The 22,802-nt window shown below is 38.0% G+C and overlaps 3 protein-coding genes across 3 annotated transcripts; 2 read left to right on the top strand and 1 right to left on the bottom strand.

Annotated features, from left to right (window-relative positions):
* The first annotated feature begins 1,788 nt into the window (after positions 1-1,788).
* LOC135610115 (receptor-like cytosolic serine/threonine-protein kinase RBK2) lies at positions 1,789-4,260 on the top strand. Its single transcript, XM_065104190.1, has 9 exons — positions 1,789-1,960; positions 2,033-2,130; positions 2,200-2,589; positions 2,788-3,039; positions 3,110-3,264; positions 3,338-3,417; positions 3,513-3,648; positions 3,729-3,878; positions 3,952-4,260. Exons 1-9 carry the CDS (start codon positions 1,920-1,922, stop codon positions 4,123-4,125), a joined length of 1,476 nt encoding a protein of 491 aa, XP_064960262.1. The 5' UTR covers positions 1,789-1,919; the 3' UTR covers positions 4,126-4,260.
* A 304-nt stretch (positions 4,261-4,564) lies between these two features.
* LOC103973449 (phenylalanine--tRNA ligase, chloroplastic/mitochondrial) lies at positions 4,565-11,490 on the top strand. The gene is made up of 10 exons (XM_009388014.3): positions 4,565-4,900; positions 4,989-5,182; positions 8,441-8,647; positions 8,726-8,843; positions 8,975-9,051; positions 9,257-9,436; positions 10,366-10,410; positions 10,754-10,858; positions 11,033-11,146; positions 11,232-11,490. The coding sequence occupies exons 1-10, from the start codon at positions 4,651-4,653 to the stop codon at positions 11,280-11,282; spliced, it is 1,341 nt and encodes a 446-aa protein (XP_009386289.1). The 5' UTR covers positions 4,565-4,650; the 3' UTR covers positions 11,283-11,490.
* Positions 11,491-13,034: 1,544 nt separating this feature from the next.
* LOC135610114 (bifunctional 3-dehydroquinate dehydratase/shikimate dehydrogenase, chloroplastic-like) lies at positions 13,035-22,594 on the bottom strand. The gene is made up of 11 exons (XM_065104189.1): positions 22,319-22,594; positions 21,335-21,440; positions 20,684-20,902; positions 19,289-19,635; positions 15,646-15,709; positions 15,410-15,518; positions 15,146-15,292; positions 14,334-14,482; positions 13,682-13,844; positions 13,533-13,580; positions 13,035-13,358 (listed from the first exon to the last, which is right to left on the bottom strand). Exons 1-10 carry the CDS (start codon positions 22,504-22,506, stop codon positions 13,537-13,539), a joined length of 1,536 nt encoding a protein of 511 aa, XP_064960261.1. The 5' UTR covers positions 22,507-22,594; the 3' UTR covers positions 13,035-13,358; positions 13,533-13,536.
* Between the last annotated feature and the right edge of the window lie 208 nt (positions 22,595-22,802).

Here is a 22,802-nt window from a genome sequence, read left to right as displayed (position 1 = left end):
AAATATAAAATTATCATTTCATATTTATTTCTATGATGATCTTCTACCGGTACTTATGTTTTACCACTTACACTAAAAGTCCTTTCTTGTTTAATATTCTAAAACTAAAAAGACTCTTACTTACATTCATCAATAATAAAATAAATAAATAAATAAATAAGATAAAATTTACGTGATTCAATACTCCATCTTACGTCCATGAATTCTCTAAACTAGAATAATAAAAAGCATTGAATAAAACATTCTTTGAAATTAACCAAAAGAATTTTTTGTTGCCGGTGTTTATAGATCTAGATCTACTAAGAAAAATATGAAGTAGAATTTTTCTTCAATGCCTTTCCTAGCTAAGACCGTGAGATATATAATGTATTTATATGAAAAACACATCTTAAATCCCAAGAATTTTTTAAATATTCTAAATAGTTATTTTTCAAAATAAATAAAACATTATTATAACTCTAAGAACACAATGTGGTGTTAAGGAAACGAGTCTAAGTCATCAAATTGGGTGATGACTAATTTAAAGGTGGTGGTGGTTCACCTAATGACACAAGAGAAGCTGCCATACAAGAAACCAAGTGTTTAGATCACACATGATTGCTTTATAGTTCAAAGAGAAAATCAATTGAGTCCTCTCTAAGTTTGATGCAAGCATCATTTGATGCAAACACAATATCCACATGAAGACCAACATGCAAAAACACAGTTTAGACCTCAATCAATGGACCTACTCATAACAACAGGTGTTAAAATACTGTTTATGAGATTGCATCTCATGGTGTATAGCTCACTTCAATACCAGTAAAATACTGCCTGATGGATAGTATTCTCTTTCACTGCCGTGGCTCATTCTTGATCATCGTTTGCTTCAATTTGATGTCTCACCACGATGGAATGTGACCACCAAATCCAAAAAAAAGAAAAAGGGGTATTATGTATCCTAATCATAATTATTTAGAACTCAACCGACATAAATATAATCAAATCTCGAATCACTAAAATATTGATTGCAGCAATGGGTTAATTGATCGGATCATAATTTTAATATTTTTATTAAAAATATAAAATATATGAATAATATTATAAAAAATAATTCTTATAATTTGGTGAAAGATAGTCATAGGCTTTCTTACCTTACCTTAGATTCTTGTAATAATTTTAAGTAATAAATAAAATGTTAAGAAAAGTGAATAAGATCAAGCGATGGGCTGGATTCGGTTCCTGATTTTTTTCGATCCGAACCAAATGGATCGATTTGATCCAGATTTTATAACTAAATTATAATTATAGTTATGTAACAAATTTAGATCTCAATGTTCTTTGCCTTCCTAAAGAAAAAGATTGAAGGCTTTAATGGTTGTTGTTGGCATTGCACTCCATGAAATTATATGCCTTCGGTGGGAGGGAAGTGGTATGTCCAACTTTATTCAATCCCATCTCATTAAATACATTATATATATATATACAAGAAAATCAAGCAAATTAAAAAAGGTAGATTAATTATTTATCTTTTTTTTTTTCCTTTTCGACAATCAAAATAATAGGAAGGAGAGGTAGAAAAATATATATCATGCAGACCACATCTGCTGCCATATCAGTTCGGCGTGATGGACGGTCCAGCTTGCAAGATTTCGGCCTCTCCTCGCGTCCCTCCGTATGCTGAGCGGCGCAGAGGGAAACCCGCGCCAAAGCTGTGTTCCCCTTGCTCGCGTCTCTGCCATTGATAGCATTCCCCCCGAACGAGACCACCTATTCTTGACGCAGAGGATAGGATTTAGCAGATGTTCTGGGTGGTGGATAAGTAATAAGAAGGCGAGGGACTCGGTTCTTCGCAGCAGAAGAGAAGGAAGAGCAGAGGATTCCAAGCAGCGATCCCGACTGGTCACTCTGCCTTCTAATCTTCCTGCAGCAGAGATCAAATGGAGGAGCTCGGTGGCGGCGGCAATGGCTCACCTCCGAGGTTTGTCCGTCTTTGCTTCTCGAGACTTTCTTCTTGTCCTACTGAAAAATCCCTTCTTGCTTTCGTTCGCAGGGTGTCCGCAGGGAAACCCCCGAGGCATGGAGGAACGGTGCATTCCGCCCGCGACAGGCACTCGGCCATGTCGGTTCCCGCCTTCGCCTCTGCTCAAGGTGGTGTGGAACCTCAGGTTTGCCGTCTTTTGATCGTGTCCATGCTAATGTTCTGCATCTGATCCGTAGATCTGCGGTGCCTCGACCTGGAGAAGGAGGCCGGCGAGGTCCTCGCGGAATGCTCGCCCCGGGGTGTCCTCGACGACGGTCTGAGGTGTTTGGACTCGGAAACGACCTCCAAGGCCAGCACTTCCTACACGGAGACCCAAATGATTCGAAGCAGCTTCGCGCTGTGGCACGGCTTCTTTCGGCTGTGGAAGCACAAGTCCATGAGGCGCCTCTCGAGCTTCCCCCCCATCGGGTTCCGGAAGCGGTCGAGGAGGAGGAGGAGCAACAGGGACTCTCGTGTCCCCATGCCGGACTCCACCTCGGCTGCCGATAACGAGTCCTCCTTTAAGCCCACTTGGAGGAACTTCACCATTTCGGAGCTTGAAAAGGCCACCAACAATTTCAACTCTGGTGAGTTTTGGCATCCGTCGAGCGCTTCTTCTCTACCATCAACAACTCTTGTGCTGTTCGATGCTCTGTTCCAGCTCCTTGATCCAGCCAAGTTACTTGTTGTGAACCAAATCCATCAAATCTAGCAATCATTTGCAGGGTTTTTGTTGTTGAAGAAGCTATAGACATCAAATTTAGCTGCCACTCTTCTTGTTGCAGAGAACATGATAGGGAAGGGTGGCTCTGCCGAGATCTACAGAGGATGTCTGGAAAATGGCCAGCTTGTAGCAGTCAAAAAGATCACCAGAGGAACAACAGAAGAAAAAACTCACAATTTCCTCTCCGAGATGGGAGTTCTTGTCCATGTAGACCACCCAAACACTGCCAGATTGATCGGAGTCGGAGTCGAAGGAGGCATGCACCTTGTTCTTGTCCTCTCACCTCATGGAAGCTTAGCAAACCTTCTTCACGGTAGCATCGGTAGACACTGCACTGACTTGTTCTCACCCTCATCGAGATTCTTATGGCTCAGCTGTGACAGATTCGAAAGACAAACTTGCGTGGGGAATACGATACAAGGTCGCCGTAGGGACAGCCAACGGACTCGAGTACCTCCACGAGAGGTGCCACAAGCGCATCATTCATCGAGATATCAAGGCTGCGAATATACTGCTCACCGAGGACTTCGAGCCACAGGTATCATCAGAATCAGCATCACTTATAGTCGTCCTACCGCATCAAATTGACGATGGATGCTCTTGCAATCCAGATATGTGATTTCGGCCTCGCGAAGTGGCTGCCTGACGAAGTGACGCATCACACATTGCCAAGCTTCGAAGGCACATTTGGGTGTGTATAGCTTCAACTCTCAGTTCATGCATGATTCATGATTCACGCTTCTCATGCTTTGCTCTAATGTGTCGTCCATCTTCTCGATCGGGCAGATACCTTGCTCCCGAATACTGCATGCACGGCGTGGTCGATGAGAAGACCGATGTGTTTGCTTTCGGAATCCTGCTGCTTGAGCTCATCAGCGGACGCAGGGCAGTGAACTCTTCGCAGCAAAGCTTGCTGATGTGGGTACGTACATACGTCCATGACACTGACCTCGATCGCTCTCTTCTTCTTGAGCTTCTTCCCTTTCTCTTATGATGCCTCAGGCGAAGCCATTGCTCGAGCAGAACCGCATCAGGGACCTCGTCGATCCGTCTCTCGGTGACTCTTACGACTCCAAGCAGATGGATCGAGCAGCAAAGACGGCGTACATATGCATTCAGCACTCATCAGTTCTGCGACCTCGCATGAGTGAGGCATGCCTACTAACGCCTTCACTCCCCTAAAACAGGCAGAGGATGATTGAGTCAAGTTCTTTGCTGGGTTCAGGTTCTAAAGCTATTGAGTGGAGGAGACGAAGGCCGAGCTGAGAACGGAAGAGCGCTTCACAGGTCGTTCTTGAGGAGGACATACTCCGAGGAGATCTTCGATGCAGAAGAGTATAATGCGACGAGATACCTGAGCGACATTAGTCGGCACAAGCAGATTGCTTTCGATTTCTAGGGGGAGGAGGACACCTGCCCCTGTGCAGGGCCTGAGGCCATGTTCATCCATGTCGATTGCATGCTGGGCTTGAGCAACTGTGTATATATAAGAGCACTTATCGAAGGTTAAAAGTAGGATGGCAAAGAGATCAGCGTTTTATGATTGTTGTTGTACTTTTACGAATCACCTCAAATACTTCGTCTCCGATGAGAATGAGCATTCAAAGACATGTCAACTGGTTTAGTCGGTAAAGATATCAATTCGTAAATAATAAGATCGTGAGATCGAATTTTCGATCTTTGCGACATACTTTTATAAGAAAAAAAAAGTCTAAATAAATATAATTATCTAAACAAGCGTTTGTAAAAACTATTTTTTTTTTTTATAGATAATTAAAGGATGTTTGAGGTAATTTAGTAAAAGGGAAAATAATAGCTCCTACGGCAAAAGACCTGCCGCGACCGAAGCCGATCAAATCCTTTTGCGGCTGAGGGAGCGAGTCGTAGGTCTCCTCTTCCCCGATCCACTGAGTTGGACGACAGCATGCTTATCCGAAGGATCACCTGCGCCCGCGCGCTTCCTCTCTCCATCCCTATGGCCACTTCCCCTCTCTTCTCCCACCTCAAACCCCCCTCCCCTTCCTCCCCGCTTCCTCCCCGCGTCCTCTCCTCTTCCCGTTCTTTCCCTTTCTCGTCTCTCGCCTCCGCCTCTCCCAGCAAGCCCTCCTCTAAGAGGGCCAACCCGCCGATCGCAGCTCTCGTCGAGGTTGGCGGCGTCAAGATCGCCAAAGATGGTACGTTTTCTTTTCTCTCTCCATTCTTGAGTAGCGTCCCCTTTCGCATGACGTATTTAGGTTTCGTTTTCTTCGGTGGATGGGCCAGATGTGGTGCGGGAGAGCGATCCCACGAACAACGTGCCCGACAATATATTTTCCAAGATTGGCTTGCAGCTGCACCGGAGGGATAACCATCCAATTGGGATTTTGAAGAATGCCATTTATGATTACTTCGATACCAGTTACTCCTCCAAGTTCGTCAAGTTTGACGACCTTTGTCCCATTGTTTCAGTCCAGCAGGTAATTCTTCGACATATTATTTCTTTTTTGTTTCTTTTCGGGGACTTTAGTGTTGTGGCGTCTGCAAATGTTAAGCTCAATGCTGTATTTAAGTACATGGTGATGAAAAGTTCGTGTTTTGTGCCATATATTGGGTTTTGGTTTTGATAACAAGCATCTCTTAGATATAAGGGTTCAGTTTCTTACATCTTTTTCTGTCTCCTAATATTTGGCAAGTAGATTCCTTACTTGTCATCTATCTGTTCCGCGTCATGTTTGATTCTAATATTTGTCCTGATCTCCACAGTCCTGTAGTCACTCTTATCTTCCACTAATATGAATGGGTAATTAGGATAGCATCTGCTGATGGAGCTTCATAACCAAACCACACCATGGACCATCAAACCTTAGTCTTGGCTCACATCTATACTTACTAGTAAGCATAAATTTTTTTGATTCTTCCTACTGTAAACACAATTTTACAACATTAAGAGTTGCCACCAGACAGACCATTCCTTTAAGCTTGGATAATCAAGTTGGCAGACACCAATATAGTGGATTTCAATTATGTTTTCAGAATGTTGGAAAGGATTCACATGCTTTACTGTGTGCTTTGAAGTTTACAAGGCACCACAGTTTTTCTTGAAGCTTGATGAAACCATATTGCCAAGAATCCAAGTTTGGAGCTTATTTATCGGAACATAGTTGGAACTCTTTGTGCACTTGAAAGACCAAATGGTAGTTTCTTGTCGGTTAATACAGCCATCAAAATAGCATCAAACTGTCACAGGATATTGTATCAATCAAAGAACATTATTTTAAACAGCTTCACAGCGCATGGTTAACATGTTATCACTTGTGCATGGTCATGTTAACACTTGTGCATGGTCAAAACCCAATTCACTGACTATGCTTTTATTATAAACTTTCAATTGATAATTCCATATTTGTATGAAAACTTTGCACAAGGAAGTTGGCTCTTGTTGTGATAATTTAGGTTTCATCCTCTTGTGGCTTCTTTTAGGCATCTTGTTAGAACCTATTATATATTTTTTTCATACGATATTTTACTTTTACCTTCAACTGAGCCTATAGTCTTTAGCTCTTGTAAAACTATTTCTGCATGCCGAAAATTTAGTTCATATTCATCCAATGTTATCATGAACGTCACCAAAACTATTTCTGCATGCTGAAAATTTATTCATATTCATCCAATGTTATCATGGATGTCACCAAGGCAGTGCCTATGTCATTTAGCTCGGCAGCTTTTTATTTTCAGATCAATCAACAGCCCAAATGTCTTCATGAGGCTTAGGAAGCTATATGCGTGACATATCACTTTTTATTGAGAACTTATAGATTGTTAGAAGTGGTTGCACTTAATCTTTATATGCATGACAACTTTTTATATGACACATGTACTTGGAAGTTTGTCAAATTGAATTGTGTGCAGTTGAATGAGTAAGAAAAGAAGGCTGTTCTAAATGTTATAGAAGGAATTTATTTTAATTTTGTTGTGACATTTTGTGATGAACAGCAGTTCGATATTCTTTAAGAGGCGAAAAGAGAAGAAGCAAAAACAAGTACATTAATTGAATCACAAAGAAGAAGGAGCAATGGGAGAAGGAAAAATGAGAGAACTTATCCCTTGTGGACTATTCTTCCCCTCCACAGGTTCAATTTGATTGGATCAAGTAGAGGCAGGGTTCCTACATCTTCACCTTGTCGTGAAATAGAGAAAAAGAGGATTGTGCAGTCATGGTATGATGTGAGAGATAATAGCATCACACTTCTTTTTATTCTTCTTTCCTTCATCCATAGTGATCATTGTTCTCGTACACTAAAAATTACTAGGTTGGTCAATTCCCCTTCGAAAGGCTGAAAGCCCATACATTTTATTACTAAAATTCATCATACATAGTACAATGTTGTCTTTGACAGCATTGAAGGTGTTGTAGAAGTTGTCAGGGTTGGCAATTGATACTCGGACATGTAGGAAAGTCCAACTAATTATTCTCATGGCTCATTATGCTTCCTTTAATGGAGAAGCCCCATAATATGAAGGATGTGGCTGATGTTCAGACTTTTGCTGTGGTGGATAAAACCATGGCTTTATTTTATAGATCTTATAGACATTAAGGATGATGCCAATTGTTGGCTGTCATGGTACATCAATCCCACTTTGGGAACAATTATTTCAAGACTGATGTCTTTGACAAGCTTTTCTTTAATATGAGGACAAAATGCTACTTAAGCATATTAATTAAACTAATTTCATTATGCATAAAATAAAAAGATATTCAAGCATGAGCCTCCTGGTTTACAATCCTCTCATATGTATAGGGTTGTTGGAGAAAAGTTAGTCTCATTGCCCTGTTAATACTTACTAAAAGAGGCATTCAGACTCTCAAAATACAGGTCCTTATTGTAAAATAGATTCTTTAACCTGTATTATAGTCATATTAAGATTTTAGGACATGAATTTGACTCAAAACATGACTTTTTTACCCATGAAATAAGTTACTTTGTATAGTGACGAAAATCAGTCCGAAAATAACAGTAAAATTCGGAAAAACACCCCTTTTATTGCTAGAATCTGATGAGGAGATTCAGTTAACCCATTTGTTTTCTAACTTGATTAGGAGAGTTTTGAGGAAGAAAAAGGGTTTCTCCACTCTAGTCCAACCAGAATTGTACGGTCCACTCTCTTGCAAAGCTGGATATTTGTCCTTTCAGTATCTAAAACAAAGTAGGACGTTCTTAGGCTGAGGGATTGCTGTACCAGGTTCTGAATATACTTCACATCAAGCTTGATTGCACTCCTTTATGCTAAAACATGGTGGATCAACTTATTAAAAAACTGTATTGATTTGTCCTGAGCTGAACCAACCTTTATTTGAGCTCTCTTAATCATCAAGAAGGCTATTCTATAGCTATGTCTGGCCTGGCTATGCCTTGGGCTAATGGGAGGGGGTCAATGAGTCTGCCACATTGTAAAATTCATTTATATGCTTAATATTCTGTCAACTGCAAACAAGAAGCTTGATTTTTATATTGTTTACATCATATTGGAACAGTTCCAATCTTTGTAATAGATGTGCTATCTACCATGAGACCTTAGAGCTTACTGTTTTTTTAATTAAATTGCTATTCTCTTTCCCTTTTGTTGTTTGTTTCGTTAAAACTTTCTGTTCAAATTCTTGGAATATATTCCTTTTGTAATTCACAGAGTTTCGTGCATCATATGCTCATGGTTGACTGTAAATCTGCTTGTTGCAGAATTTTGATGAGGTGTTGGTTCCTGCTGATCATGTAAGCAGGAGTTATAATGATACATACTATGTTAATGCAGACACTGTTTTAAGGTGTCATACAAGTGCTCATCAGGCAGAGCTATTGAGGGATGGACACAGCTATTTTCTTGTAACAGGGGATGTCTATCGTCGAGATTCCATTGATTCAACTCACTATCCTGTGTTTCATCAGGTTTTTGCCTGTCAGTTTAAAAGCATAGAGTTTAAGTGGATATTTGCAAATTCTTATCTTTAAATACCCAGCATGCAGATGGAAGGGGTTCGTGTCTTCTCTCCAGATGAATGGGAAGGTAGTGGTGCTGATGCACCATCTTATGCAGCCATGGACCTAAAGAAGTGTCTTGAGGGGTTGGCAAGGCATCTTTTTGGTATTTTGGAAGCGATAGCATTTCTCTTTTTTATTTCTAAATGGAAGATGCTAGTTACCGCCATACAATGCTAATACCAATTTTGGAGCCTATAATCTGGTGTCCAATGTCTAATGTACATAAATGTGCAGGTGCTGTGGAAATGCGGTGGGTTGATACTTATTTTCCCTTCACCAACCCATCATTTGAGTTAGAGATTTATTTTCAGGTCTGCTGCTTGTTCCAAAACCTTCTTGATGGATCCTGCCCTTATCTTCTTTTTTTTTGTATTTTCTTATTAAAGCTATAACATACTGTTAATTGGATCATTAAAATATGCTTTAGATATTTAAAAATCTGATCTCATTAATTTTTGGACAGGATTCCTTAAATTATTTACATATTTGTATTTGTGTTTCTGATCATGTGCACAGGAAAGATGGATGGAAGTGTTGGGATGTGGAGTGACTGAACAGGAGATTCTTAGTAGAAACGGTAGAAAGGATTGTGTTGCATGGGCCTTCGGGCTTGGATTAGAAAGACTTGCAATGGTTCTCTTCGATATACCAGATATTCGGCTTTTCTGGTCCACTAATCAGCGATTTACTTCACAAGTATGTCTTATTCTGGCTTTGCTGCTGATAGAACTGATGCTAATTTTTTTGTAGAACTATCTGCCTTGATTTGGACTATATTGTTACCTTAGCTCCATATTCGTTAAAGATGACAACAAAAGATATATTTCTCCAATTATTAAATGAGATACATCAATGGATCTTTCAATTAAGATTTAGAGGTTATCTGATACTGAAAATCCTTCTTTCGCTATAATCAATACAAACTGAAGTCCTAATAATGTTGAATCCATTATCATTGATTTCTTCTGTTGATGATGTATGAAATATGAATGTTTATCATTGCAAATATATTCTCAGCATCTTATATGTTTACGTTTAATATTATTCATTGATATAAGATTCTGGTACAAGTGCTCGTATCTAGAACTTATTGCTCTAGCTACTCTTCACTATCAACCATCATACCAAAATGAGAGATGAAGAGAGTTAAGGCTTTGAATTAAACACTTTCGGTCCCTTTCATTGTTGTGCAAGTGATAAATAGCTGAACTGGATGAACTCTATGTATTCCTGCAACCACATACAGTATATGCAAGTTGCATATGTGGCCGACCACATATTTATGCTGCATATAGCCAGTGCGGTGTGAATTAGTGTGGATTTATTGCCAAACCATATGAGTGGCCTTCTAAACCACATATTAAAACCTTGATCATCATGTTCTTTTGTTTTTCTAAGTAACTGAATGACTTTTTTTTAATTACATGATGCTCGCTTTTGGTCACCATTTTGGAATAAACTTCCATATTATCGAAAACAATCTACCTCACAAATTAAAATACTACTTACCTGAGTGCACCTGTCTCGATGATCAATGTATAAATATCTGCTAAATTGGCTTCTATCTTTAGTTAAATTTTAAGCTTTATGATCTTTATTTATAAATTCTAACCTCCTTTGAACAGTTCTCAGAGGGCAAGCTTGGTGTCAAGTTCAAACCTTTTTCAAAGGTACTGCTTGAACTTAATAGCTCAATTAACTCTTTCTAATCAGCTGATGGAACAAAAATATAGACAAATTTTTGGTAATGTTATTCATCCCAGGTCATTGAACATACATCTAAAGGCATTTCTACCGTTTTTGAAAAATATCATTGGAGAATTGAGATTCTGGACTAAACCACCTTCACATGTGAAAGATGAAAAACAAAAGAAATTGAGAATAAAAAATTGCTTTATTAAATAAATACTTGGGGTCATAAAGGAGACATTTCATCGTTTAGAAATGTGCTGTTATCGAAGCTCATTAAATCTTGGTGTTCTTTTTCCAACTCCATGGTGATATTTTTTGCAGTTTCCTCCCTGCTATAAGGATATCAGTTTTTGGATCACCGACTCCTTTACGGAGAACAATTTATGTGAAGTCGTTAGAGGAATTGCTGGGGATCTTGCAGAGGAGGTGTGGCTCTTGGTGACATTCATTGGAAAAGATTATTGTCGTTGACTTTATATTTTCTTTTCTTTTTCTCCTAATTTTTATATTTCATAAGCTGCATTTCTATATGCATATTTGTTTCTTTGGAGATTCTTATGCCTACAAAACTTGCCATTGAGCTAAATAATGTTGCTGCAGGTGAAGTTGATCGACAATTTCACTAATAAAAAGGGCATGACCAGCCATTGTTATAGAATAGCATTCAGATCGATGGAACGCTCACTTACAGATGACGAGATAAACCAGTTGCAGGTTTCAAGAGAGTTTTGAAGTAGTCTTTCTTTTGGAATCCAAACTTATTGATGTCAACTGATATATCCACACTATTTTCTTGCAGTGGAATGTTAGAGAAGCAGTGCAGAACAAGTTACATGTCACACTAAGATAAGAGCCAAGTCTAATAGCCCAATGTTCTTATTTTATATGAAGTTGCATGATCGAGTTGAATTTTGATATTATTAAGCTCATTACAAAGTATTTTTCATTCAATAATGCTTGTAAGGACTGTGTTTAAATGTAATACCCCCTATTATTTTTTAGTGACAATGATGTTAAGACAATTTGCATGATTATGATAATGATTTCTATTTGAAGTAGAGACATGGTATAAAGATTAAGACTGATTTATAATGATTTGATGGACATTATTATTAACTTCATCTTAGTTCTAGAGTCATTAGTTTATGCTCAACGATGTTATCTCATCAATTGATATCAGAATCGATTGGACATGATAAAAGACTTGGAGAAAGGATTATTGGTGGTGTAAAAAAGGTCATAACATTCTAATTTAGTCTCACGTCTAAAATAGACAAAGGCTGAGATTGATAAGTTTATTATTATTAATTTTAATTTTAATATTTTGAACAAACTCAACAAAATTAATAAACATAATATAATTTATATAATTATTAAATTAATAAACTCAACGAAATTAATAAATCAATAGTTCAAGCTTAACGGGATAAGATGGAGATTGGTATCAAAACTGAGCATGATGAAATGTTGAAATGTTTGAGTAAGAAAAAACTACTTATGGGCAAAATTAAAAAGTACATTACTGGCATAAGAGAAATTATTAATTAATTGAACAATCACCAAAATCGAATTTTGATTTAATAAATATACTATTGTTAATTTTAACTTAAGTATTTTGATCTAATAATTCAAATTCAACAAAATTAGTTTGGTTGGTTATCCATCGGATCACCACGACTAAAATAAGTCTGCATTTTGGGTGTAATTTGGATGTAGACTCATTAACTTAGCAGAAATAGTGTCAGCAATAAGAATGGATTTAGTAGAGCCAATGGGCATATATATCTTGAGATTAATAAAAAGTTAGGAAATTATAACAGTTACATCCATACATATGTATCAGATGAATGTCCAAATTCAATTTGACTTGCATGATGCACATATGCAGAAACAAATACAAGGATACTACAAACTTTCCTCAACACTCTACTCATCTAAAACACAGTTCAAAACAAGGTATATAATACCATACCGTACCGATGTTTCAATATTGACTCGATACGATATGATACCGTGTATCGCTCGATACACCAAGGTATATCGAACGATACACCAGGACGTACCGAATGATTTTAAATATTTCTTCCTTTTACTGTAGTATTGTAACAATGCTACAATATAAAACTATAACACTGTAATACATTCCGTCCGGTAACGAGCGATCTATATACCGATATGTTGTCGGATCGATACATATCACCAATACCGAACGATACTATTCAAAATTACATACCATAGTTCAAAATTCAAATAAAGGGATAATTGCCCACCAGCTAGCTCCTAAAACACAGTTCAAATTACACGCACACATCATTTACATGGCACTGACTGGATCCAGCATGCATTAAGAATGAAGTGATTTATTCATAAACCATATTTCTCCATGATCCACGGTTCCTTGGAGTTGGTAGTAAACTAAAGCGGCAGGGAATGTGACCATCCTCTTGCTATGTTGCTTAGTCTTTCTGTACGACACAAGAACATCTCAAGATATGCCTGATCTGAAGCAGAATGAAGCTTCTCCGGAGCAATCTCGACTTGTTACCAGGCACTTGAATCCAAAATTGCATAGGCAACAAAGAAAAGATGGGAAGAGTGATCATCCTGGGGGCTAATTGGAGAAATGTAATTAATGCTCAGAAAAAGTATCATCAATCTGGCTTATTTTTACCTCGAGATTGGGTTTTCAATGAAAAAGGCAATATGATCAACATACAGTATTCAACTCGAGGCCAATAGGTTTATTAAGAGCAAACTGGACTCCAGGCCTTGTACAACAACAGTGGGAATATATTTTTGCCTCCATTGCAGAAAATGAGGAACCATCATACATGATATTATGAAACATAGTAAAGAATTTGATTGAAACAGGCAGATACACCATAAAACTTAGCTGTCTCGTGTTGCTGCATTGGACTGCAATTATCTGAGGAATAGAGAATACAGAATATTTTTGTTTGGTTAAAATATATCACCTACAATTTTAAGGCATTTCAAATAATCTTTAAATATGCTCATTTTCAATAGTAATCATGCTCTAGTTTTAAAACTAGCATGAATTATCCCTAATGAAGGGCTATATATAATTAGGAAAACTAACCATTTCATGTGTATTTCTTCACAATTTCATGGATCAAGTTCTCAGGGGCTGCAAAACGAAAAAAAAAAGAAAACAAGCAAGGCAAACCAAATTATTCAAGGACTCCTACAAACATATAAAGTTTGTCAAGTTATGATAATAAAGTTTACCTGCCAGATTTGTGAACAGTTCAAATTGTCCCATTGCTTGCCTTATGAACATCTCAAGTCCGCTAACAACAGTGGCTCCAGATTCTTCTGCTTCCCTCAAAAGTCTAGTCACTTTGGGGGTGTAGACGGCATCAAAAACCACAGCATAAGCCCCAAGAGCTTGCTGTAAATTTAGGAACACATTTAATCATGGACCATGAATTGGATCCATCAGAATTTCGTATTTATAGTCACATTCTAGCAGCTAAAAATTGTAGAGTAACTTTCAAGTTTAATATGTTCAGTGTTCTATTTCGTCATATTACAAAAGATAGACAAGAAATATTGTTTCCAGCCTTCCAGATGCATCAAACTTGAAGGTGCTACATATCCCTTTAGAATATCTATATGAAGGTTTTATGTGATGGGAAGACAGAAAGAGATCAGATCCAGCTATATTAAAATGAACAAGGTCATTTCAAATAACAGAATATTTAAGATGATGATTTAATTGACACATGCTGATTATATATCTAAGGTCACAGACTTCATTGGAGGCCATCTCCCTGAATGATATACTGAAGGGCACACATAATTTATTGCAAAAATTTGGAAGAAATGGTTGAACTGTTGAAAATCCTAGTAGCCAACTTGAGAAGAAAATATTACAAACCTTCTTGAGGGGGGTCTCATCAACATTTGGCTGCATTCCGATCGATGTTGTGTTTGCAAGAATCATTCCATCTTCTGGATGGAACTTTTCCAATTCAGAAAGTGTCAATGCATGACCCCCGATCAAGTTTGCAAGCTCTCTAGCTCGTTCTGACAATCATACAAGTTTAAATAATTCATGTGCACGCAACCACAGAAATTCATTTTATAAAAGAGATTTACAGCTGATTCAAGTCAGAATTAAACAAATTATAACCAACATCGTAAAAATAACCAGAAGGATGTACAAATATATGGTAACTGTGAACTATAGAATTAAAATTCTTTATGATCAGAAGGATTACAGCAGAACCATATTAGTGGATTTTATACATATGCTTTTGACAGATTCACTTCATAGAAAAAAATAATGATTAAAGATTTCAATGTCAGAATGCAAATTTGCACTTGAAAATGATGGGAACTATAAAAAATATATTCCCAATTTCACAAGGAAAATCTCTTATTAAGGTATCCAAACTTAATCAACCAGATCTAATCAGCTATTTCGAAAGGCAAAAATATATATACAGAAAATAATTTTTTAGTGGAGATGATGCCATTGAATCAAACAGGCATGGACCTACATAAGTCATATATTGTAAGCATAATAAAGAGGATAATAGTGAGAGCATAAGGATATTATATATGTGGATGTTATGCTGCTTCTTTTCTCAGTCAATATGCACTGCTCTGTTCTTTTAATACTATCCCATACAGAACCTAAAAAGTGGTAAGAGGACAATAATTAATTGTGCTTTAGAAAAAAATTACCATATGTCCTATTTGCAATCACAACCTTTGCTCCTTTCTCCTTTGCTCCATAAGCAAGAGCCTTACCAGCACCACCAGCACCTATGACAACAAAAACCTTACCAGCAAGGGGAGAAACAGTCTCGTCCTTTCCCACCCCCTTTGAACCTGCCAAATAACATACTTGGGAACTTGATATGCTGTTACCACTGAATGTAATCTACCTTTGCCATTTTTTACATTCATAAAACAGAGATATATGAGACTGGTGAGTATGCCATACACCTCTTATTCCATCCTCGATTGCAGATATTGCACCAACATAGTCAGTGTTGTAACCAATTAATTTCCCATCAGTTGGCCATTTAACAATTGTATTTACAGCACCTATAGACTGGTAAAGAAATGCAGAAACAAAAAAAAAATAAAATGACATAAATCATAACCAACTCATGATATGTAGCTATTTAAATTCTTGAAAAAGATGCAAAGACGTTCAAACTGGGAATGCCATCACTCACCTTTGCAATTGGATCAACCTCATCACAACATCTAACTGCAGCTTCTTTGTGGGGAATTGTACAACTGCACCACAAGAAGTAGAGTTGATATTGAAGACATGATTGGATATGTTCATCAAGCATAACAGTTCATTGTCCAAAAAAGAACATTCTTCATTAAGTGGAAAATTTGTCAACTACAGGCAATTCAAAAGTATATCCAAAACTGATTCTGGCCATACTAAACTTAGAGCCTTGCATCTTTTGATGATATTGGCTATCCTTTTATTCTTGACAAAGACTATTGGCTAGTTGTGTTTGCTTGGAATCAATATTCTCTTTGCCAGACAACACTCAGATATTGATGTTGAATCTCGGATTTTAATGATGAAATCGATTGATGAAGTTAAGATCTAATATGCGTTTGAGTGACGCAGGACTAACCTCGATCAAGGAAAGACAATTCGATTAAAGCAGGAAGAATCAGACGTTGGGCCGAAGTGGAACATGTTAGAAGATTAGACATCGGGCTGGAGGAAAGGTCAACGTGCCGGAAGGACTTTGTGCCATGAGTTCGGGCATCGGACCGAAGGATTGAATATTGCGCCAAGGAGATCGGAAGCTGCAGGAGTCAACATGCCGAATGGGCAATACGTCGAAGGAGAGGACGATGCGCCGAAAGATCAAACGAAGCGCCAGATAAACCAATGACATGCCGGACAACATAGGATTCATGCTTGTAATCGTGTGTCTAGATCGAGTTAATTTAGGTCTAATTGAGTCGGTTTTGGGGTGAAACAATGTCAACTCAATTAGGGGCCCATTAGGCCTAAGTTGGGACTGTTTTGGGCCAAGTGGAAGGCTCATTCAGTGACCCAAGGTTAGGTAGAACCACCTATGAGCTAAAAAAAGTCAATAGCATACTTTTCCAAGTTGTCAGGCGATGGTACCGTCTAGTGTCAGTGTGTCAGGCGGTCGTACCACCAGACTGGGCGGTGGTACCGCCAGACACAATCTCCCAAACTATGTCAGGCAATGGTACTGCTCAGTGGCAGTGCTACGGGAGGTGGTACCGCCCAGCACAGGCGATGGTACAGTTAGGACCCGGGAAACCCAGGATAAGACCTTTTTTTGCTCTATTTTTGAAGTCATTTGGGGTCTATAAATATCCCATTTATTTCTGCTTGGTAGAGCACGAAATTGAGTAGAAAAGGGGAAAAGAATACTTGAGAAAAATTAAAAACTCTCTTAGGATTTAGAGTCTCTTCCTCCTAGAGTTTGAAGTTTTCTAAGGGATGAGTGAGATCTAAAAGAGAGGTGTAAAGGTTCTCTCCTGAGCCTGTGAAAAGGAGAAAGAACTGTAAGGGTAGTTGATCTTCGCCCATTGAAAGAAGATCAATAGTGGAAGTCGGTGGCCTCGAGTGAAGAGGAATCGGGAGTGGACGTAAGTCACAACGACCGAACCATTATAAATCTGGTTTGCATTTACTTTATGCTTTTCATTTACATTACAAACTGATTTCTTACTCTCACTATGCTTTCGTACGTTTTTAAGTTAAACATCTTTCTGATATGATTTCATCGAACGAAATTTTCAAATCTACGTGATTTTACGACCCCCTCCTCTCTTAGTGTCGATTTCGGTCCTAACAATTGATAGTAAGACTTGAAGCACATAATTAAATAATCAGGCAAGAGAATTTATATCCAATCAACAGTTCCGCATCCTTAATAACTCAAGAGAAATCAGTATACAGGCAATTGATCAAAGAGATGGTGGATAATCCATCAAGTATGATTATCTGTTCCTTTTACGTGACCTGACCACACAGCAACTGAAAAAAGGACAAAGATAGCCCAGTATATGAAGTTCACATGTTGTGGCATCTGGAAAGGGTTAAATATTTATGCAGCCTTTAGTCTTTTTCTGTATTTGAATCCATAACATAAAGTTCACTATAGAGCAACCTTAAGCACTGGGCATAGTCCACCCTCTACTTCAACTTTTCACCTAGGAGGTTGGAAGTAGAACACCAATTGCAACAGACCATATATTTGATTCACTTACCATACTGATGAAGATAAGATAAACGATGTTAGTTGGATTAATATTAAGTTTATTCATTTACCAAATTTATAGGTGTTTCCCATTCTCTTCTAGTATCTTGATGATATATGTCTGTCTCAACAGGTTTTCTTTTACTTGTTAGGGTGGTTGGTATTTTTTGAGGTAATCAGACTTGTATTTTACCAATGCCCTCCCAAATGGACTGATCATCATATTCTTTGAATATTGTAATGCACGTAACTGATACAAAATTAAAATCAAAATATATTAGGAAGTGTGAAAGGTGGCATGAGAAATTAAATATCATGTATTCTTTCTTATCTATTTAAACATATTGCATACATAACCAAGTGTTTCTCTGTGATGCAACAATATTTTGTCAAGAATTCCTCAACAGTCTAAATTGAAACCAAGTTCTTGTGAAGGAAATTCTTGAGCAGGAGAAGACCTGCAATAGTGCCTAGAAATCTATAGATATGGAGCCACATGAAATGGATATAATTGTTACTTCTAACATAAAAATACATGCATAAAGAAAAACAAAACTTTCCATGTTGGAAGGTTGCATGAACAGATGTCATTTCAACTTCCAAGAGTTGTTGACATCCCTATCAATGTCAGCCGTATATTAGCACAGGGTAGTAATTCCCAAGCCAACACGAGGGCAGCTGCATTATCCAAAAGTAAAAGACAAGGAAATTGAGAAGAAAACTAAAATTCTTCCCTACTTCTCTGGCCTCAACTCCAATAAGAAGTGGTGGCACTGATGCAACATGGTAACTTTTTGTATCATCGAAGCCCTAACCCAAAGCCAAAAAAAATATTGTGATCAGTTTTATGATTCCATGGACCAATCTAGTCAAGTTTGTGATGAGAAGGCTGGTTTGACAATTGGTCACGTATCACGGCGCACAAAATCCTGGTTTTGGGTCTCAGCATGAGATTTGAACAGAATACTGAAAATTTAAGTCCTTGTGAATGGCATTTTGCAGGAAAACCAAATGGAAAAAGAACTTAAGAGTCACATATCCATGACTATTTGGATATAAACCTTTAATAGCAATGACATGCAATGTTTTCTGGGCCTTAAATTGTAATTCAATTGCAATTAGGCATTCCAATGCCTGTCAAGCAAAGTTTCAGATGTTTGTGTTGGCAATCAGAATGTTCATGCTACACCATGCCATGCTAGTCAGGTGCAACCTGCCAGTGTATCACTTATAGAGGAGTGGAGCACATGCTAATAATATTAGAGAATAGTTGTAACACTGACATATATAAAGCTTGAAACAGAAGAATGAAGCACAGTTTTGGTTTAGCATTTTAAGGCTACAACCTGTTAGTGAAGGTAAATTAGATTACAAAGATGGAGACAATCATTACCAATAATATAAAGGCAAACAACTAGGAAGTCAACAAACCTTACCACAAAATTCTTGTAAGTGAAACAATTTCTCTTTTTCTATTTTTTTGATGTTCTGATTTATTAATACATATCAAAATAAAGTAAGAATAATCTATCGAAAGAAATTTACTTGCAAACATTTGAAAAAAAGAGACAGTATCAAAAGTTATATTCTCAGAACCCAGCTGTACCTGAACCCAGCAAAATCTGCTGATGAGTAGGCATTTAGAAAATCAGCAAGGACATCTACCAAAAATGGCACATAAACTGCATTGAGACCAACTGACTTGAATGCAGCATTATGCAAAATAGGGCTCTTACTGTGGCCTACAGGCTTCCCTATAATCCCAAAAACTTTTGTATCTGTTCCAATCTGCCTAATATTGTACACATTCAACAAGTCTGATATCGTTGGTTGTCCTGGAGCTGATTCCTTTCCCGCGCCAAGGGTGGCAAATGTTAGATATCCACCATATTTAGGGCAAAGCAACCTCGAGATTAGGCCTTTCTCCTCCATAACCAATCCTATCATCGGGACCTGCTATTCCTATCCATTAGTCAAAATACAAGACATTCTATTATAAGTAATATACTAGAGCTGTCTTCAAATAATTAACTGGATCATCGACAGGAACTTGCAACATTTATATATAAACAAAATTGTCACAGTAGTGATAGGAGATAAATTTATGCTAAAATATGAGCAACACCCAACAAGCAAAGAAAAAATAATAAAAAAGAATGAATAATGTGGAACACTATATTTTTAAAAAGAGATTCAGAGTTCATTCAGAAATGGAGCAGGGCAATTACAAGCGAGGAGATGCTGTTCTATAAAGGAAAGCAGGAAATGGAGTACATAGAAAGCAACTAATAAGTTACCATAACCACAGCCAGTCAAACAAATCCTCGTTACTTCAGGTTTTCAATCTGAGCCCTTAATAAAAAAATGTACGGTTGATGACATACATTTTTCACCACAAAACCATTCCAACTAGATACTGAAGAATCGTAGAAAGCCAGTTGCCTACATCCATGGTTGATATATTATAACTATATCACAATTAACATGGCCATACAACAAGGCAGAGATATTAAGGTCATAGAGACCTTTGCTACTAACAAAATAAGAACCAAAAGATAAGAAAGAAGGTCATGATAAAAAGTCATAATGAAAAATTAACTAAGATAAATGGGATAAAGCTGGCTGTAACTGAGCCCTAATCTAAGAATCCATTTCTCCAGAATCTTTCCTTATCCTTCATTCCATTAAAATGCTCTTCTTCTTTCAGATTTTCAGCAACACGTGCTTAAATTGAGTCAGCATCGCAGACCTTCTGCTCCAACTTTGCATTTCGGCTGAGCCTGCAGGCAACATCCAACAAAATAGGGCCCCAGCAACTAACTGCCCTCAACTAGCAACATGCCACCAACAGTTGAAAGCATGAATGAAACTGAATGCCCATTTCAGTGCAACCATATTAATCGACCACAAGGTGCAGTGGAACAGCACCTCACAACATAAAAATAGGACACATGCCTCAGTTAACTCCAGTTACAGATTGAAATAATATTCCGGTACTCACTTGGCAATGCACAATTACTTGGAACATGCGTGCAACATCAACAATGTCCACAGCAGTGGTTGCAATCTTTACAATGTCAGCTCCAGCAGCTTGAATTCTTGCTACAAGGCTACTTAACTCCTCATTTGATGGGGTGCTTTGATAGTTATGAGAAGAAATAATAAGCTTAAAGTTCTCTGGCTTCTTTTCAGATATTAGTCTAACAAAATCATCAGCAACCTGCGAGAAAGAAGTATCATATAATATGTCAAGCCAAGAACAATACCAGTTGAGCATATAGATAATGATAAAAAGAAAACCATGAGCCATATTAAGTTATAACTAAATACAAAATCAATTGAATGTTTTATGAAAAGGAATTCCAAATTAACTCAGGTATTTATACTTCCTAAATAGAAAATTCCTTAGAAGCATGTGATAATTGATGATAACTGCCATATGATTCCAGTTATAGTAGACCTGGGTTTTTTCAGTAGCAGTACAGAATCTTCAGATTAGCAGAAAGAACATCAAAATGGATAAATATCAGTTTTTTTCTTTCACTAAAACCAGTATAGTAGAATGTTTCTTAGTCGTACTACATAGCATTGACCCCAATCAGGGACTAGGTGTGTCTGCTTATTGAGTGTCATAAAATTTTAAAAAACCAACCTTAAGCTCAACATCGACATATTCAGCACCTAATTCCATGGCTAAGCACAGTGCCTGGAATCTCTGTTTATCATTACCTTCATATTCACCTCCTTCCCATTTTGGCCTAAGGAAGATGAAAATGTTAGAATCAAATTCAATAATATGAGCATAATACATAGGAATAAGATCTACCAAGTTCCCGGAGACATATTTTAAGAAGCTTCAAGCAAAAGCTTGTTAGAGAAGCAATATACAATCTGAAAGGAATTATTCAGACCAGAATGCATACTACCAAATGGAAATCCAAGAGATGCAAGGGTACTGTATTTCTCAGAAAAGATATGCATGAGCATTCTTGATTGACAAAGGCTAACTCTTCTTTTAATGGATATCACATTTCATGCTAAGAGAATAAATGTTTGATAGCATTTGGTTAGTAAAATATGCACTCATGTAAAACTTCACCCAGAGAGAAAAGCTGAGGATCTCATATCAAGCACCCAAATTTTTGTGTTTCAATACACCTTCATCCATTTTAGACAGAAATTCATAGATGAAGTAGCTACAAGTCATCAATTCAGCATCATCATCTGATGAAGTGGACTAAGAAAATGGGCCAGTGCAGATCATTAATGGTTGCTTAATAAAGACAATTCCCTTCCTGCATTCAAATTCGAACTGAAAAAAACAATATTAGAGTAATTACAATAATATAGAAGATTAATTGAAAAGTTTGTTTCTTTAATGTAGATTTATTGGGCATAGTTATCAAAAAGCAAATCAGCGCAACTCTCTGCTGCTTCTTCCCTAGCAAGCGTCCAAAACCCCTCATTTCCATAATCATTAGCCTTCCAATTCCGTCAAAAGTACAAGAATACAAACAGAATGACAACAAAAGCGAAAGTAAACATCAAAGTAATTAGCGGCCGAAAACGGGCCAGCCAAAATCTCGTCTCCTGGATAATTCAATGAGAATAATGGGGGGAAAAAGAGAGACGAGACCTGTAGGTGACGAGGGCCGGGAGCGGCCGGTCGTCAAGGAGGAGCTGGAGATCGCGGCGGGGATCGAAGTTGGAGAGGTGGTCGAGCCGAATCTCGACGAGGTCGGCGCCGCAGGCCTTGGCGGCGGCCATGTCGGCCACCATCTGCTCCACCGTCTTCGACACCAGCGGTACGCACAGCAGCGTCATTCTCTCTTTCTCACTTTCCCTCTCTCGATATGGGAAGGACGAATTCGATCTCGCAATGGAGAGCTGGGATGAGGAAAAGGTTGGGCGATCAATCGAGAATTCCTCGACCACGGGATCGAATCGCTGGAGGCAATCAACTAGATCGAACGGTCCACGGCATTGCTGGCGATCAACAGCTGTCGTGTCGGCCGATGAGAAGGCTACAGAAAGCAGCGGCCGATGTCGGTGCACGGCCCCGCAACGCGCACGATCCTGTGCCTCAGCCTAGGTAACCGAAAATAAAAGATCTTCCACTA

Source organism: Musa acuminata, chromosome BXJ2-4 (assembly GCF_036884655.1).
Source record: "Musa acuminata AAA Group cultivar baxijiao chromosome BXJ2-4, Cavendish_Baxijiao_AAA, whole genome shotgun sequence".
NCBI lineage: Eukaryota > Viridiplantae > Streptophyta > Magnoliopsida > Zingiberales > Musaceae > Musa > Musa acuminata.
Note: the sequence above shows the minus strand (reverse complement) of the source record. Positions and strands in the feature narration are given on the sequence as shown.

Coding starts and splice junctions, on each gene's coding strand:
- LOC135610115 (XM_065104190.1), top strand. CDS start 1,920: ATGGAGGAGCTCGGTGGCGGCGGCAATGGCTCACCTCCGAG. Junction 2,590..2,787: donor CACCAACAATTTCAACTCTG/GTGAGTTTTGGC, acceptor TTCTTGTTGCAG/AGAACATGATAGGGAAGGGT. Junction 3,040..3,109: donor CTTAGCAAACCTTCTTCACG/GTAGCATCGGTA, acceptor CAGCTGTGACAG/ATTCGAAAGACAAACTTGCG.
- LOC103973449 (XM_009388014.3), top strand. CDS start 4,651: ATGCTTATCCGAAGGATCACCTGCGCCCGCGCGCTTCCTCTCTCCATC. Junction 8,648..8,725: donor ACTATCCTGTGTTTCATCAG/GTTTTTGCCTGT, acceptor CCCAGCATGCAG/ATGGAAGGGGTTCGTGTCTT. Junction 8,844..8,974: donor GTTGGCAAGGCATCTTTTTG/GTATTTTGGAAG, acceptor ATAAATGTGCAG/GTGCTGTGGAAATGCGGTGG.
- LOC135610114 (XM_065104189.1), bottom strand. CDS start 22,506: ATGACGCTGCTGTGCGTACCGCTGGTGTCGAAGACGGTGGAGCAGATG. Junction 14,483..15,145: donor GATTGCAAATAGGACATATG/GTAATTTTTTTC, acceptor TATGATTGTCAG/AACGAGCTAGAGAGCTTGCA. Junction 13,581..13,681: donor ACTGTTCACAAATCTGGCAG/GTAAACTTTATT, acceptor TTCGTTTTGCAG/CCCCTGAGAACTTGATCCAT.